At 30.6% G+C, this 18,898-nt stretch overlaps 1 protein-coding gene across 1 annotated transcript in view; it reads right to left on the bottom strand.

The window, feature by feature from the left end:
* The window catches only part of LOC109050777 (interleukin-17 receptor D), a 47,460-nt gene that overhangs the window by 18,201 nt on the left and 10,361 nt on the right, over positions 1 to 18,898 (bottom strand). Inside the window, 1 exon segment of the mRNA XM_042766892.1 lies at positions 1,018 to 1,081. Within this exon segment, the coding sequence (XP_042622826.1) occupies positions 1,018 to 1,081 (64 nt within the window).

The raw sequence follows: 18,898 nt of genomic DNA, 5'->3' as shown, positions 1-18,898 counted from the left end.
TCTCAAACAATTGTCTTAATGCAAAATAATTAATAAAATTTGATTTAAACTACAAAGTGTTGATGCATTAATGTAGTATGTGTACTGTCTCTTTTGAATTTACTATTTTGTTTGTTTTAATGTATGCTGATTTAAGCTTTTTTATTAAAAAAAATATTTTCCTAAACAATTCTTATTACCATAATGCAAAATAAATAATAATTATATTAAGTTGTACAGTATTGATGCATCAGTGTAGTATTGTACTGCCTTTTTATTTTATGTTTTTGTTCATTTTAATTAATGCTGATTTAAATAAAATAATTTTAAAAATAATAGTTTTCATTATCATAACGCAAAATAAATGATGATATATTATTTAAATAGTAAAGTATTGATGCATTAATGTAGTGTGTACTGCCTTTATCAGTTGATTGCTTGTTTTTTTATTTCACACCAAATTTAGTTTATTATGCTCTTATTTTTATTTTTTTAGTTGATTTAAATAAAAATAATTGTAATTAAAAAAATTACACACACACACATACATATACATACATATATATATATATATATATATATATATATAAGATATAATAATATATATATATATATATATATAGATATATATAACATACTAAAGATATCTAATAAATTCTAATAATTCTAATTCTAATAATTAAATAATAACTAACAAATAATTATATATATAAAGCTATATATATACTTAAATAAGGATATCTATATATAGATCCTCTCTATTATATATATATATATATATATATATAATTTTTATCATAATTTATCAATAATGTTTTAATAATATAGTATAATAGAGTATCCAATGAGAATTATCAAGAATAAAATTAAGAAAAATTATATTTTGAGAGTTTGTATTATAAGAGTTTGTTTTGTGATTTGAGAAGGAAAGCATCCAGATGCATGATGCAGTTTATGAGAACTTAAAAGAACTGATGGAGTCAAAATAAGGTTATTAACTGTATAGTTAGACACAGGTCTGATAATAAAGTGTCTTACTGTCGTATCGAAACGTGACTCCGAGTTTGCGGCCGCTCTCGTCTGCGCTGGAAAACTGCGTTCCCTGCGGAGAAAGAGAACAGGAAACAGTTTAGAAAATGAATGTGACATTACATGAATGCAACATCTGAAGTTGGCTGTGATGGCAGCGTTGAGGCCGTGCATGAGACAAACAGCGACTTGTGTAACAGGAATGTGAGTTCAAGCCTTGAAAAGCAGCAGCGCTTCATGTGGTGACAGCCAAAGCACACAATCCCACAATTATGAGACTCCTGGTCTTATCAGCGGAAGCCAATAGTGCCATAAGACTGATATTACTCTGTATCATAAACATCGACATAACCCTTCTGTAATATCCGTCTTGTGTATCACTGATCAGAACCCAGAAGGGTTAATGAGTGGTTCCAGAGCAGAGGTTAGATGTTTATAGGGTTAAGTCTGAATAATGAGCTTGCTTGAAGGTGGATCAACAGGAGGTGAATGAGACTCGCGAGCTCTGTAATCAGCGTGCCAGATCAGGGCGGATTTAGAGTTGAGATATTTGTGGTCAGCGTGCCAGATCAGGGCGGATGTCTAAAAACAAAAAGAAAGATACATAAAATAGGGACTATCAAATAAAGCGAGCATATGTAACCCTAAAAAGGCCTTAAAATAAATAATAAACCAGCGTACTAATCGACTTCCCTCGTAATATTTAACGTAAATAAAGTGCATTAAATAGCGGGAAGAAGGCAATAAATATTTACTTCTCTGTGAGAAGATGAGAATGTAGACAAAGTCAATAATGATATAATGGATATACCCACTACATATCTAGCATTCATACAACAAAATATTAGTTAGTAATTTAACACTTGTGTTAATAAAAGTGTCACGGTAAACATAATTTGTAAATTAAAATCTTCAACATGAAATCTGAATAATCAAACAATTAAAAGAATTAAGTTAAGTTGAAAGTGAAATATAAATAGTATGTAAACATAAGAGATGGAAGAAGTAGAAGGATCGACAAAAACGTTGGTAAACTAATAAAAAAAAAATCTTGTTGACAAATCTCAACCAACGTTTAATAATGTTAAACCTGATTAAAAGACAAATAAGGGAATCTAAAAGTAATAGTAATACTCATACAAAAAAAAAGTAATATAAAAAATAATTCTGTGTAAGTAAAGTATAAATTTAGAAGACATTAAAAAAAGAATTCAAGAAAATACAATTAAAACAGAAACGAAAAATAGTAAATGAATGAATATAAATAAATTTATAAAATTTGACAAATAAAATACATGTATTAGAAAAAGCATAAAATTTAATATGTTTGTAATAAAAATATAGAGTATAAATGTATGAAAAAAGACAGACATCATAAAGAATTATAAATTATCTTTGAATAAGATATAATGAGTGAAATTTTTTTTTTTTTTTTTTTTGTTAATGTTGTTAATAAATTAAGTAATTTTGTTAATATAAAAATTTTATTTATTTATTTATTTATTTTTTATTACTATTTAGGTTTTATTTATTTTTACTTTAGCTTGAGTTTTTATTTATTTCCAGCTAGTAATTTTAGTCCTTCAACTTCAGCTGCCACTTCAAAAAATAATTTTGACAAAGTATATGTGGCACAAAATGCATGTATATATTGTGTTTTTTTTATTAGGAAATACATACAATGATTTCTTTTTTTATTTTTTTAATTTAAATGAATCAAAAACTATAAAAAATACATCTTATATGTCATTGGTTGAATAATATGCACCTGTTTGTGTCACTCTGGGAAAGCAATTTTCAATGCTGATCTGCTTGTATCCCGGTTTGGAGCGTCTATGCTCCCTGTACAATCCTTTTTTTTCTCCAAACACATAAATCATCCGGAGTTTTCCTGCAAAACCTTCCTCTGGAAACCTCAACAACCACATAACCAAAGATAAACATGACAGACGACTTTTCTGACGTGCGCATCTATATTACGGAGTTTTAATGTGAAAGATTACTTTTGTGATGTCAATAAAGTAATTGTCAATGATATTTTTCTTACATTAGAAAAGCTGCTGCTTGGCAAAAAAAAATAAAATTGCTTTGTGGGAAAAATACCAAGCTGAAGTGTACATGGGTGGTTTTTTTTTTTGTATGTGGGGTAAATTGAACAGAAAATCTGGTGGACCCCTTCCTGAAACCTAAATAATCCAGCAAACAACCTGATTTTAGCAAAAAGCCTGACAATTACTGCCCAAACCAATCAGTGAGCTTGCTATTAAACAAAAAACGTGTGGAGTAAACGAGTCCCCCCAAACAATATGCACCAAGAGTAATCTGCCTTTTAATTTGAACCATTCCCTGCTCCCTTTTTCTCTACAGGATGTGTAACTGTTGGAAGGGCGCTCCCGTTACACTTCCTTTTAAACCCCCGCCGCGTAACCTCCGGGGCCCTACCCGTAAAAACCCTGGAACCAAAGTTGTACAGCTAACAGACCAAACAGACGGGGGTTTTTATTCTAGTAAAAAAACACTTACCACTATTACCAACATAAGTTTTTTTGTTTGTTCTGGTTGTGAAAAAATAACGCCCTGAATTTTTTTTTGTAGAATAAATGAATGATATTATTTTAGAATAAATAAAAAAAATGACCAAAGACTCCTTTAATCCTTTACTTTTAAAAATTAAAATTTTACTTTAATGTTAAATGCTAATAAAATATACTATATAAATAAATAAAAAACTAAAATAGAAAGACCAAAGAGGGCAGCATTAATAAGTAGAAATATAAACATCTACAGACAAACAGACCAGGGTTATTACATGTTAAATGCTAATAAAATATACTAGAAATCGTATAGGATAATATCATAAGTAATAAAATCATAGTTATAAAAGTATCAATAATATATATATAATAGTATAATATAGATAATCCCCCATATAACCACACACTTTTAACAAAAGTAAGCAAAAATTTATGTTAAATTGGAAATTTTAGAAAATCTAGAAAAATAAATAAAAGTAAAAAAATCACTAAAAAAAAAGTAAATTTTTTTTGAAACTTTAACGAAAAATTTAAAAAAAAAAGCACAAATTCAAATTTTTTACAAAAATTTTAAAAAAAATGAAAACAACAAACCCTTTTTGTTTAAAAATGTGGTTTGAAATATATGTTTTTTAAGAGTTAAGTACAAAAAAAAACTAACTAGCTGAAAAAAAACAAATTTAAAACCAAACTAAAAAATAACATTTAAAATAAATTTTCACCCCTAAAACAAGTTAATTAAAAAAATTAAAATTACAAAACCTGGGAAAATAAAATAAAAAGTAAACACTAATTAAAAACCAATGTAATTTGTTTAAAACAATCTTACAACGCCTAACCAAAGTTAAAGAAAAAATTTTTGGAGTTTTGTTTAAATAAATAATTCATGTAACTGAATAAATTTTCCTTATAAACTGAAAAATGTTTGTGGGTTCCCCCCCCTTGGCAAATTCTAAGCTGAAGATAATTTTAAGTACTAAAATTAACTAAAAGAAAATAAAAATTAAAAAAACCCGAAATAACAAATAAAACATAAATTTAAACGTAAATTGGTAATATTAAAAAAAATCTAATCACAATTTGGTCCCCAAAAACAGCATAATTATTTTAACTTACTAAAACTGTGAAAACAAAATATATATATATTATAGAAAACAATCACTCAAAAAGTATAAAAAATTAAAATGAAAATTCCCCAAAAAAATTATTTAAATAAACCACGAAAAAATAACACTGAAACAGAAACACCAACGCAATAAATACATGGAACATTGAACACCACAATAAAATTACATAAAACAATTAAAAAAAGGCCTTTTTTCTAGTGTTTTTCCAAACAAAACAAATCTAATTATCGATATTTTAAACACCAAAAGATTTTAACTTTATTTCAGTTTTTGAGAGGGGCGCCAAAAACAAACACACATTTTTTTCCCCCCTTTCAAATTTTCTTCCCCTCAATTTTTTCCCTCCTTAAAAAAAAACCTGGCCGCAGCGAAAGTCCAAAGGAAAAAGTAATTCTGTGGGAAAAACCCATCCTGGCCCTTTTTTTACTGGAAACTCCACTTTTCTGGAAGTGTTACAACCACGCTGCCAGGTAAATGAACTGAATGGGAACGAAAGCGAACAAACTAATTTGTTTGCTTTGAAAGCCCCCCCTTTGGCCCCCTCCCTAATTTAACTCGATAGGATTTTTTTAGGTAGCAAGAAGAATCTGTCCCCCCAGAACCTAATTTCCTCATTTTTTAAAGCAGCAGAAATTAACGTTAGAACAGTCCCTAGCCCCTTTTCCAAGAGGCAAGCAAAAAACCTAAGTGGGCCTTTTGTTCCTGGCCCCTGCCCTGTTCCCTGTGGCCCCCGGGCGGTCCCTGAGGTCCCCCCCCCAACAAAGCGGGAAAAACCAACCACGAACCCAGCTTCCCTTATTTTGCCACGACACCCTCTTTTCAACAACCCTTGCAGCTAATCCTCAGGCCCCGCGGCGAACACTTTCCCATCTCCTCTGAAAATGGTTTTCGGTTTTAAGCCGGTTAAAATAGCCCAACTTGCTCCAACAAATAAAAAACAAGTTTTGCAACTAAAACTCCCCTTCCCCCACCCAAAAAGTGTTTTTTTTTTCGCCCAGAAAGTCCAAATCCGCTAATAAACTCATGCCTTCAAATAGTTTTTTAAAGGGTTAATCATTTGAAAAAAAGACATTATACAGTGAAAAACCATGGGACAGGCCTGAACTTTCCACGACGTGTAATGCTACAATTAATCACTTTCATGCATTATGCAGATTGCTTTTATAGTAATTATCAGGCTTGAGATAGTTTTGCATTTATCATTCATATTTTCCCTGATAAGTGAACCCATTATCTGCTGTTGGCTAATCGATAATCTAATATTACGATTTGAGCCACCCAGATTACCACACACAGTTTTAATATGATTTATAAAACAAAAAACAATAATAAAGACCCTTGTCCCCTTCATTAATATATTACGTAATAATAGATTAAAAATATATCTATTTATATTAATATAAACTAATATATAATTATAATACTTACATAAGAACAGTTTATTTATAACCAAGAACCATTTTTTTTTTTTTTTCAAAGCTTTTTTGTTTTTTATTAAATATAATATACTAAGTATATAAATGATCAAATAATTAATATAATAATATATTATTATATTGATATATTAATAATATGTCCCCAGTTTAAATAAACAAAGTTATAACCCTTACTAACTATAGAACAAAAGCCATCCCTAATTGATCCCCCCCCCCGTAAAAAATTTTATGTTGTTTAAAATAAATAAGACAATGAACAAATGACAAATGAACACATGACAAAAAATTAACAACCCTTATTTTTTTATATAAATATTTTTTTTTTTTTTTTTGCTGAAAACAATTAGTTTTTTTGTTTTTTGGTTTTTTTTGTTCCCAGAAACCTTTTTTTGCCACCTAAATGTTACCTGCCATGAATACTTATTTACACATATATTTTTTTAATGTAAAGTGTAGTTTTAATTTGTAAAAAAATTTAAAATTACGTTAAAATTTTATTGTCAATGGCAAAACTAGTAATTATTAAATCAATATAACTAGGTTGTGGGGTCCCCCCCCCCCCTGAAAAACAACCCTTTTTACAATTAACCTAATGTAAAATATAATTATAATATTGCCTTTTTTTTTTTTGTATTTCATATTTAGAAACATAATTAAACAATGGCAATATGTGTTTTTTTTTTAATGTGGGTTTTTTTTGAGATTTATTTTTTTTTCAGTTATAATCCAAGACCTTTCGTACTATTATTTCTTTAGTTTGTTTTTATTTTACATTAGACAAGAACTTTCCCCCTGAAACTAATATAGTACACCTTTATATATATAATCCCTTGGCCACCTACCTGAACCCCACCCATTGCAACACATTACTACAGATTAAAATTAATCTAAATTTTATTTAATCTAAGTTTTTCTATTAAAGTTGCCATATTATTACCAGTAGTTTTTTTTTTTTTTTTTTAATAATAGACATAAGATTAGTGTTTTTTTTTTCATTTTTTCCAGACTTTGTGTTTTTTTTAGAAAAACCGTTCAAAATAGAAAGATTTTCTTTTTTTTTAATTGTTAAAAACAACTTTAAAGTTCCTTTCCCTTTCCTCTTTTTGATTTTTTAATTGAAACCCAATGTGTCCCCCCCATGTGTTTGTTTAGTTTTTTTTTTTCCCCTCCCTTCTCGCCGGGCCTATCTGTTGAAGGGTGGGGGTGGGTTGGTGTGGGTGGGTGTGTTTTGTGGTTGGGTTGGGTGGGTGGGGGGGGTGTGGGGTTGTTGGGGGGGTGTGGAGGAAAAATGAAGTGGGTTTGTTTTGTGAGGAAAGGAGGGGTCTCCTTGATTGTGGCACCAATACCCCTCCCTAACAAGCCCTGTTTTCCCCCCCCAAACTTCCCCCCCGAACAACCTTTTTTTAATGACCTTGCCCCCCAACGAGTCCCTTCTCCTTCCTGTTAACTTGAAAAGGTGCCCCCCGTTCCGTCCCCCGGGCCCTTGAGGAAGGAAAAGCATGGAGCCATGAGACCCCCTTCCCGTTGGGCGCTCGCCCTGAAAAAACGTTCCCCCCCCCCCCCCCTCCGCCCTCCCGTTGTTTTTGCTAATAGCCCCCCCGCAAAGTCCCCCCCCCATTGTGTTGTCCAAATCCTAAAACTTTTCAAATGGACAGTTTTTTGGGCTGGGGCTTGGGCTGAACCTGAGGCCCCCAAATTAAAAACCCTTGCCTTGCCCTCCCCCATTGTTTTTACGAAACGAGCAAAAATGGTTGCCCGTTGGATGGTAAAACCCCAAGCCAGTCAAGACGGCGTTTCCAACAAGGGGTTCCCCCCCCACTCTTTTTTCAAATTAGTGGCTTATTAAGTGATTTTGGGTTAAAAAGAGGTAAGAACCCCCTATGGTTTGCCTTTTTTTGTTTTTTTAATGACCGGGGTCATAACCCACACCCGTGGAAAACTGAACACAGACACACCCAAATGGAACCCAGATCGCCCAAGACCACTCTCACAATTACCACACCAATAAGCACTGTGTTTCTGCAAAACCAATCAAAATCCGTAAACTAATGGGTTTTTATGGACATTTTTTTTTTTGCAGTGAAGGATTTACCCTATGTTTTTTTGTTTTTTTTTTTTCTAAATTTTGAGATTATTAACATTAATCGAAATGTATAAAATTGTTAATCTGAAAAGATTGGAAAGTTTTTGCAGCCCCGCAAAACAAAAAACTAACAAAAAAAGTCCCCCAAAAAGCAGACAACCTTTTAACACTCCCTTCAAATCAACATTGCAAGTAACCCAAGGTTTTTTTTTTTGGCCATGTTTACACGCAAGTGTTAAAAAATGGTTTTTTTTATGAATTGTTGTACTATACTATAAAAACTATGATTATTTAAGTAAATTTTAAAATTCATTTTGTTTTTTTTTTTTTTTTTTTGTCATACTCTTTTTTTTTTTTTTTTAAATTTTTTATTTAAATTTTTGAAAGTACATTTTTTTGGTTTTTGTCCTGTGTTTTTTTTTGTTTTTTTTGTCCCCCCCCAGTTTTTTTTTTTAGAAGGTTTTTTGTTTTGGTTTTTTTTTTTTTGATTAATTATTTTTTTGTTTTAAAATCATTTTTTGAAATTTTTTTTTTTCTATTTGTTTTCAAGTTTTTTTTTTTTTTATTTTGAGTTAAAGGTTTTTTTTTTGTTCAAAAAGTGTTTTTTGTTTTTTTGTGTGGGTTTTTTTTTGTCCCCCCCCATTTTTTAAGAGTTTTTAAATTTAATTAATTTTTTTTAGATATTCCCCCCTTAGTTTGGTTTTTTTAATTCCCCCCATTTTTTTTCTTTTCCACAAGTAAACGATTTTTTTTTAGATTTTTTTTTTTTATAATCAAGTGTTTTTTTTTTCAAAACCATTAAAATTTACAAATAAGAAAAATGCCCCTAGCCCTTGGGCGACCCAGCCTGAAAATACAAACTTTTTTTTTTAATATCAACAATGCTAAATATAGTTTTTTTTTTTTTATTTTTTTTGTTAAATTTCAAGTAAACCAATTGTTTTAATGGGTTGGTTTAAATGTTTTTTTTTTTTTCCTGTAAACATAAATAACCCCCCCTGGGTTTTTTTTTTTTTTTTGGTCCTTTTGGCAAAAATGTTTTTTGTGTTTGGAAAGAAAGTCCCCCCCCCCCTCTCCCTTTCCTGCTCCAAAACCAACGCAAGGCATTTATTTAATTTGAAGGAAAACTACAGCTAAAACAAGCTCATAAATTTTGGGGGTGAACATTAGTAATTTACAAAGGTTTTTTTTTTCAAATAACTGTTGTTTTCCCCCAATGGAAATCTAATGGGTTTATAAATTTTTTTTAAAAAAAAGTAATGTTTTGTTGGTTCCCCAAAAATTTTGGAATCAAAGGCGTGAATGTGTCCAGCAATGAATTACAGAATGAGAAAACCAATTTTTGTCCTTAGTAGTCAATTTCAATGGTTAAAAAAAACAGTTTTTTTTTGTTTTTTTTTTGTGCGCCTTTGCAATTAATATTAAAAAAAAACAATGTTTTTTCCAGATTTTTCTTTTGATAAAAATTAATTTGTCCAAAGAACCAGCATTTAGTTTAAAAATTTGAAAAATAGAAATTTTTTTTTTTTTTTTTTTTGTTTTTTTTAATTTTTTTTTGTTTTTGCTTTGGCCCCCCCACTCCCTGAGACAATTCAATTTAATGCATCCTGTTTTTGCCCAATCCAAAAATAACAAAATTTTTTGTTTCCTTAAAAAAAAAAACAAAAAAAACAAAACGAGACCCTCCTACACCTTTGTTTTTTGGGACAGCACCCTGTAAAATTTAATAACAAAATTAAGAAGTTGGGTTCCCCCCCCCCCAGACTAAAAAAGTTAAATTTTTGACAATGGAACCAAGAAAAACAATGAAGATCAGTTTTCAAAATTTTGGCCATTTCCCCATCGCTCATCCAACACAACTCAATTTACCCACACACACAACCTGGCAACGGCAATAGAAAAAAGGCCGTTATGGAAAGGAAGAAATTTTTTTTTAGATCCGTAATTTGGTGGAATTACAGGGTGGGAAGCGTGGTCCCCCCCCCCCCCCCCCTGGAAAAAACAGAGCGGCGGCAAGTTTGGAGAAGCCCCTTCCCCTTTCCCGGAACACCAAAGACCGAGTCCAAACCCAGTTTGTGTTGCCCTTCCTGCTCCACCTCAATACTGAACCGTAAATTTTTCATTCATCACAAACGATTGAAAAAACAAAAACTTCAACAGCAATGGGAAGCGGGGTCCTTCCAGGCCTTTTTTTTTTAAAATTCATTTTTATTTTTTTCCCCCTTGTTTATGTTTTTTTTTCACAAAAAGAAAAACTGAAACTTCTCAAATCCGACCCACAGAGGGCAACTCCCATTAACCCTAGAAAGCCCTGTTGTAAATTAAAAAAACTTTGAAACAACCTGATAGTTTTTTAGAAGCTTTTTTTTTTTTGTTTTTTTATCAATCTCAAAAAGGCCTTTTTATCCCCTAATTTGTTGGTGCGTGTCGCGTGTCCCCCCACCCCCCCCTTTTGCTGCCCTGTGGTTCCGCCCCAGAACCTTCTAAAACTTGATTTTTTACTTGAAATAACCCTGCCAGTAAATTATCTCCCACCCCAATGAACTTCTTTACTGTGACTGAAGCACCCTTCTAGCTGCCTTTCAACTTTGGAATTTTCGTCCCCCATCAAATCCATGTTTTTTAGAAGTCCCCCCCCCCCCCCCCCCACTCCAAATCTGATCATCACCTGAAATCTTTGTTTTTTTTGAAGGACAGCGTTTGGTTTTTTTCCAGAACTTTTTTTACTTTCAACTGTTTCCCTCATACCGGAGGACGATTGATCTTTTCAACAAAGCCTGCCTCCAAACATCTCCACACTCCTTCCTGAGGAGCCTTGTTTTATTTTCTTTTCCAAATCTCTCACTCCTGAAAAACCTTGGAATTGCCAATTTGGCATTTTTCATATGTTTTTTTTTCGATTCAATGTTGAAAAATTAGAATCCCGTACTTACGACCTATGATTGGGATTTAATATAGAGTTTGACCGAACTGTCCCATTTTTAAAAAATAGCTTTTGTCATTTCAGTAGTCCCTGTCAAAATCATCTTCTATTTTAGAGATTCCAAGTTTCCCAAATTTTAAGTTATTTAATTTTACAGTTTCTGTTTTTTTTTTAAATTTTTTGTGTTTTAATATTTGTTTAACTTGTTTTTTTTATTTTTATTTGATTTTTTGTTATTTTGTTTTATAATTGTATTTATTTTTTATTTTTAAGACCTTTTTTTTTTTTTTTTTAATGTTATCTTTTTTTTTATTTTTTGTTTTTTTTAATGTTCCAATTTTTAATTTTAAATATTATAGTTTTACCTTTTTGTATTTTATTCATCATTTTTTATTTTGAAAAATGGTTCCCCAATAGTTTGCATGTAATGCATTTTTTCACTTTTTGTTGGGCAAAATTTTTTTTTCACAAATCATATCTGAGGTTTTTCTTGTTTTTTTTGTTTTTTTTTTGTTTTTTTTTCTTAGACATTTTTTGTGTTATAAAGTAGCGCTTTGAGTTTGCCATTTTTAACAAATCAATTCCCAAAAAAAAAAATCACCGTTTTTTTTTGTCCCAGATCCCTATCTCCAATTTACATATTTTTATTTTGCCTCATCCCTTGGGCCTCTTGGAAATATAACATTAAGCCCCGTTTTGTATATTCCTCCACAAATTAATCAGACCGAATAGGAGCCAATACAAAAACACCTTTTGTTTTTGTTTTTAGTTTTTTTTTTGTTGTTTTTTTTAATTAATTTTTTTGTCCCCTAAAGGTTCCCAAGTTTTTTTTTTTTTTTTTGCCCAAAAAATAGATTTACTTCCCGGAGTATTAAATTACATGGTGTCCAGGGCCTTTTTTGTGCGGGTTTTTCAATCCTGGTTAACCTGAAACCCTCAATTCCGTTCCCCCCAAAAACCATCCCAATTTCCAGACAAGAACCATAATCCCCAACAGGTTTTTTTTTATTTTTTTTTACATAAAGCCAAGTTGTTTTTTGAAAAACCTGGGCCCTCGAACCTTTTGTTTTGGGGGGTTTGTTGGGCAATCCCCTAAGCCCTTCAACACAATAAAAAGCCGTTAATTTTACATGAGAGAAAACAACTCCAGCCCTATGCTTTGTTTACACCGTTTAGAAGGTTTTCTTCTTCTCAATGAAACCCCATTAGCCTTTTAAAAAACCCATATTGGGACAAACGGCAAACCGCCAGCCGTCCCACCCCCCCCCCCCCACACTTTTTTTTTTTCCACAAGGGCAAAGCTTATTTGTTTTGGTTTTTTTTTGGAATCCTCCCCACCTGCTTCCATCCCAATCTTCTCCCTTCCGACGCAGGAGGGAAAATGGCCAACTCCCTCTGGATTTGTTTTTGAAACAGGAATCCTTGGCCCATTCCTAATTCAGTTTCTAAATCTGCCCTGGCCAGGGAGAGAAGAGAGGCGTCGATTTGGAATCCATCAGAGGGACACTCCCCCTGCTATTTCCCTTTATTTGGTTCTTTGAGGAGATCATGAAGAGGGTTGGGAAATTAAGGAGGAAATCCCCTACCCTCCCCAGCGCCTTCTAAGGCGTGAAGCTGAGGCCGACCCCTGGGCACTCTCGCTGCTTGCTTCCTTCAGACCCAGAAAACCCCCCCCTTGGGGTTTTTCCCCCCTCAAGAACAGACTGTTCCTATTTATCCAGAACTGCCGCGCTTTCTTCAGACAGACTGTTTCTCAGAACAGACTGGTGCCTATTTACAAGAAACTGCCTCATACGGATCTTAGGTGATAGCAGATATAAAACTTGCTGTACGATTTGGAGAGGAAATAAATTATCAATCATTTTTTTTTCTGAAAATAAAAAAAATAAAAAAAACTTGGTTAGTTGTAATTTAACAATGCATTTTTTCTTTTTTTTTTTTTTTGAGTTCTGGGTTTGTTTTTAACTCTTAAACTTGATTTAAATTTGTTAGTATTTGATTTAATGTGTTCGAAAAATTTTTATTTCTTTTTTTTTTTTTTTTAAATTTATTTATTTTCTTTCTTTTTTTTTTATGTTGTTATAACCAGGATTTTAAAGTAACTAAAACTAAAACATATACAAAAAACATGGTCATTACTTGAAAAAAAAAAAAATAAATGTAATAAAAACAAATTAAAAAAAAAAAATATATATATATATATATATATATATATATATATATATATATATATATATATATATATATATGTATGTATATATATAGATATATATATATATAATATATATATATATATGTATGTATATATATATATATATATATATATATATATATATATATATATATATATATATTTCACTTTATTTTATTTTTTATTCAACTTCTTGTTTTTATTTAACTTACTTTATTTCAGCCAGTCACCAAAACAACATTTCTAATTTTCATTTAGTTTAACTTGATTTAGTTTAACATAACCAAAACCAAAAATGAAAAAAAAAAAAAACAATCGACAGACATATTTAAAAAATAAATAAAAATGCAAAAAATAAAACCAATAAATGTAAAAAAAAAATATGACTAAATTCCTTTAAATGATCTAAAATTAAGATGAAAATATTGATAAAAATATCTAAATAAAAACTAATTAAAAATACTATAATAGTATCTCAATGATAACTAGGTTTAATTTGCATATATCAACTAATATATAAAATATAATATATTATAATATTATACAAAAAATATAGATTGACTAATATATAAAATATATATGAACTAATTTACTTTGATTTTTTGTAGGGCTGCACAATTTGGCCTAAAAGTGTAATTAGTGTCAGTATAAATTAATAATAATAAAATGTATTAAAATTATTATGAAGCACTATTTACTGTGAACCGAGTCGCTCCGAGATACAGAAAACACCAGATCGTGAGCTGCTCACGTGTAAATAAACACAATGCCATACTTCACTCTGAAAGGCACATATATTTGCAGCCTTTCTGATTTGATAATCACACTAAGCCATAATCACAATTTTGATTAATCGCTCAAGCCTTATAAACGCATTTTGTTCAATAAATTTGCATGCATAAACCTGAAATGATCTAAACAACCAGAGCAGTCAGACATACTACATGTGCGCCAACAAAAGCAAGAAATCATATAATATAGCACGCTCCAGACCTCGTGGACTAAAGGAAGGCGTAGAGTAAGGTGTGATAATCCTCCATTTGATATACATCAATGTGTTTGTCTTTGTTTTTGTTTTGATTTTGATTTTGATATTTAGCTTCAGTTTTATCTGGTGGGCTCTCGGGGGGCTTGTTGCTCAGCGCTGTGAAAACAAACAAAACCCCAGACCACTTCTCACTGTTTGTCCAACAAATTGCTTGGAGTATAAAAGAAATAAAGCAAGATTAGCGCTGGCTTGACTTGAACTTTTGTGATGAGGGAGATTTGTAAATTGCCTTTATTTTTCAAAATTCACCCTACTGACTTTAATACATGTTCTTGAAACTTACTGTAAAGGATTTAAGCGAGAGTGATATGATGTCAGGAAGTGATTTATTCTTTTTGGTTTTTTGGTTTAGCTAACTTTCAGGTTTCGGGTTTCGATGCATGAAGATCAATTAAATTTATTTTTGATGGAGGAGTAATTTTTTTTTTGCAAAAGTATAAGAAGGAATTAAAATTAAATTATTTGTTTATTGGTTAACATGTTTACTATAAAGTTGTACTTTTCTTTTACTATGTAAAGTTCAAATAAAACTATAAATCATATATGTGTGTGTGTGTGTGTGTGTGTGTGTGTGTGTGTGTGTGTGTGCAGTCTTCACTATGCCATAAAGTTTCTATTATTATGTAAATTTCAAACAAATAAAAAATCATTAATTTTTATACATGATTTAATTTTTATATCACATAAAAATCTAATTAAAATATTTTTATGGATGGACTAATAATTATAAGGATATATATATATATATATATATATATATATATATATATATATGCTAAATTTTAATGACAATAGATACTATAAATTACTTGAATTACAATTAATTAAAATTTTAAAACGCATATATATATATATATATATATTATATATATATATATATATATATATATATATATATATATATATATATATATATATATATATATATATATATATATATATATATTGTAATAAAAAAATAAATACAATAAAATATTACAATTAATTAAAATTAATTAATTAAAATTTTAAATGAATATATATATATATATATATATATATATATATATATATATTCTTTATATATACAAATTAAGTTACATTTATTGTTACATTTAATATCGGTTATTGTCTATTATTATGTAAAGCTCTAACAAAATAAAATAATATTTTTTAATTTATTTACTTTTTTTACATTTATTTATTTTTTTAATATATATGGCATATAAAACTTACGTTTCTATTATTATGTAAAGCTCTAACAAAATAAAATAATATTCAAACCACTGAATCACGAACCGATGAATAATGTCCAACAGAGCGAAGCGAGCACGCCTTTTGCATTTGATTTTTGACAGATCTGACGCGAGCTTTGTGGCCGACTACTGAGCGGAGCTCCAGAAACCACCACGCTGCTCATTTCCTAAACTATGTTGTCTCCAAGTTTCATATTCCAAAAGGGGGGAGTACATTTTCTAGGAGCAATCAACTTTGTGTTGCTAAACGTGCACCTGTTGTATAGGTTAGGTCTGTTCGTTTTCATCAGGGGGGCAACTTTCATGTGTCTCCCAATAACCCACAAAAACAAATCAGAGTGACGGGAACGCTTCAGTGACGGGAAGGGTTTATTTTTTGTATTGATTTTGAATTTTTTTTGAGGGAGGTAGTGTTTTTCTGTGGAGATTTATTGTTTTTTGTTTACATGAAATCATAATACAAAATTAGTTCATGAGTCACATCTAATGTGCTTGCATTTCATAAAGTTTTTGACATCAAAAACATAAAAGAAGTATTGGAGTAGTTTCTTTCCCCCGGCTGGCCGGCATCATAGCTGCAGGTGATCATGTGGCAATTAATTCCATTGAGGCAGGTATCAGCTTCGCTTTCTTCTTCACTGTGTATATTACGGTGCCATCATAGAGCACGCATGTCTGCAACGCAGAGAGCGCTCCAAACCTCCTGAGACGCTCAGGACACAATTTTCAGACATGAGAGCAACTGAAGATCAGAAAAGATGTTATGAAATTAACAATTTTAAAGTCTGAAAATGCGATAGAATCCATTTTAAAATCAAAAATCAACGAGGGTTGTTTGTAAATAGGTTTGTTGGGTTTAGTTGGATAAAAAGAGTACATAAAAATTTATGAAATATTAGGTTATGTAATGTTTTGAAATGATTTCGAGACTACCTGGGAGGAATGATGCTGAAAATTGAGCTTTGATCACAGGAATAAAATACATTTTAACATATTCAAGTTATTTTAAATTGCAGTATCTCATTTTTTTTAAATATTACTGTTTTTACAATATGTTATGTCCTGGTGAGCAAAAGAGACTAATTTTAAAAACATAACAATATCTGAATTATTCCAAAATTTTGACCTGTATATTTATGAGTTTTTAGTTTATGTTTAATGGTTATTTATTTTTATAATTATATATAACTTATATATATACACACAACCACACACACACACCACATATATATACTATATATAGATATATCAAAATAATGTATTTATTATGTATAATTTTCTTTATATTATTTTCTAGCCCTTTATTATTAACTATATTTATATTCCATCGTATAATATTACATTATATAAAAAAAAAATAAGATAAAAAAGATATCGTCTAATAGATCAGCATATATATAAATATATATATATATATCTCAAACCCAAAAATTGAAGTATATCAAACATGCATTTTACTATATATATTTTTTATGATATTAGTTTATATATATAAATAATTAGTCTGTTATATATACACATTTGAAATTATATGGTTATATTGTTTATAATATGGAATATATATAATATATAAATATATTATAATTGTATATAGGACACTATCTAACAATATATATATATTAACACAGACACATAATAGAAAACAAAAATATATGTAGGCACGTACATATATATAACATTTTCAAAAATATTATAAGACTTGTACATTTTGACCAGCCTATCATTTTTTTAAATTGTTATAACTATATGACTGTGTGTGTGTGCATGTTGTTCTATACGAAATTTTGAAATTGCACTACACTCTTGGTTAAACTAAGCAAAAGCAGACTTAAATGACGTGATTTCTGACTCATGTTTGTTTGTGTATTTGTATGTAAGTAATATTTGGATTGCTATATTTGTGGTTATGTTAGATGTAGCTGAATATATGAGTGGTTTTGATCTATTTGTCTGTATCTAAGACATATGTGTGTGTATGTGTGAACACTGAATTTGTACCGATCAAGCACCTTGTCAAAATAAAACACATAAACACAATGGAAATGTCTGAATGAAGCTGGTTTCAGTCGCTGGAAGGTTTTTCACAAGGCTCTCTCCTTAATGTCTTTCCTGTCCTTTCCCAGGACCTTCTGTCAAGGATAACGATCGGTTCCATATGCCATTACATTGCCTGTTGAGGTAATAGACAGCGGTCAGCTCGATTATACGTAAACACAGCAGGCAGTTCGAGGTGCTCTCTTCATCTCACCAACAACACGAAATTCCCCCCCCCACATTTGAACGTAACATGTCACTGCTTTTAGTAGGCGGAAATTTATCATCATGATCGGGGTGAAGATTGGGCGTTTAACTAGTCTACGTGGCGAATCACGCTCAGACTTCCCTCTTCTCTGAGTGATGGTAGTTTCACAGGGACCTAGAGCATCTAGGTAGCGCGTTACTCAACCCACTGATCATAGGGGCCCAGCCCTTTTCTATCAAAAGACGCTCAGCAGTTGCGGGACAGAAGCATGGTTGGTGCCGAAAATTGCTTCAGCATGTTGCATATATAAAGACGGTAAGATGTTGAGGTCTGGAGTCGTTGAAAGTGTTTGGAATTTGATAAATTGTAACACCATTAACTGGGGTTGTTGCAAGTTTTGGACGTTTGGTGTTAAGTTTAAGGGTTTTCACCAACATCTGCTAGATTCATTTTCTGAACTTGTGCCTGCGAAATGTGAAACATGAATGATTTCACAACCATAATGAATAAAACCTGCTTCCTGTTAATCATAAACAAGCTGTGATTATGTTTCTGAGAATGCCAAGTTTATAATAAGCCTTCAGTCTGCTTCCTGTTAATCATAAACAAGCTGTGATTATGTTTCTGAGAATGCCAAGTTTATAATAAGCCTTCAGTGATGAGTCAGACACCCCGCTTATTTTGCTTTTTCTAACGGGCTCTTAAGAAGTTAAAAGAGCTAGCGTTTGACACGTCTATCAATCAGTATCTTCTGAAGGAAATTAAAACATATTCATTAATTGAATAAACTATTGACCCTTTAAGTGTATTATGGATCCTAGCATGGGGGCAAATTACAATTCTTAAACGTTAGTTTTAGAATCTAAAATGCTTAAGTCACATAATGACTATTTAATTGGGCTGTATAGATGCAGGGGTTTCCCAAAACATTATGGGGTTTTGAGTAAATAAAAAAGCTAACAGTTAATTAAAAAAATAATTAATTAATTTTAAAATAATTAAGATAAAACACTTGCTATTTAAAAAAGCTAACAGTTAATGAAAAAAATAATTAATTAATTTTAAAATAAT

This window comes from Cyprinus carpio, chromosome A11 (genome assembly GCF_018340385.1).
Source record: "Cyprinus carpio isolate SPL01 chromosome A11, ASM1834038v1, whole genome shotgun sequence".
Lineage (NCBI taxonomy): Eukaryota > Metazoa > Chordata > Actinopteri > Cypriniformes > Cyprinidae > Cyprinus > Cyprinus carpio.
This window is presented reverse-complemented; position numbering and strand designations above follow the sequence as displayed.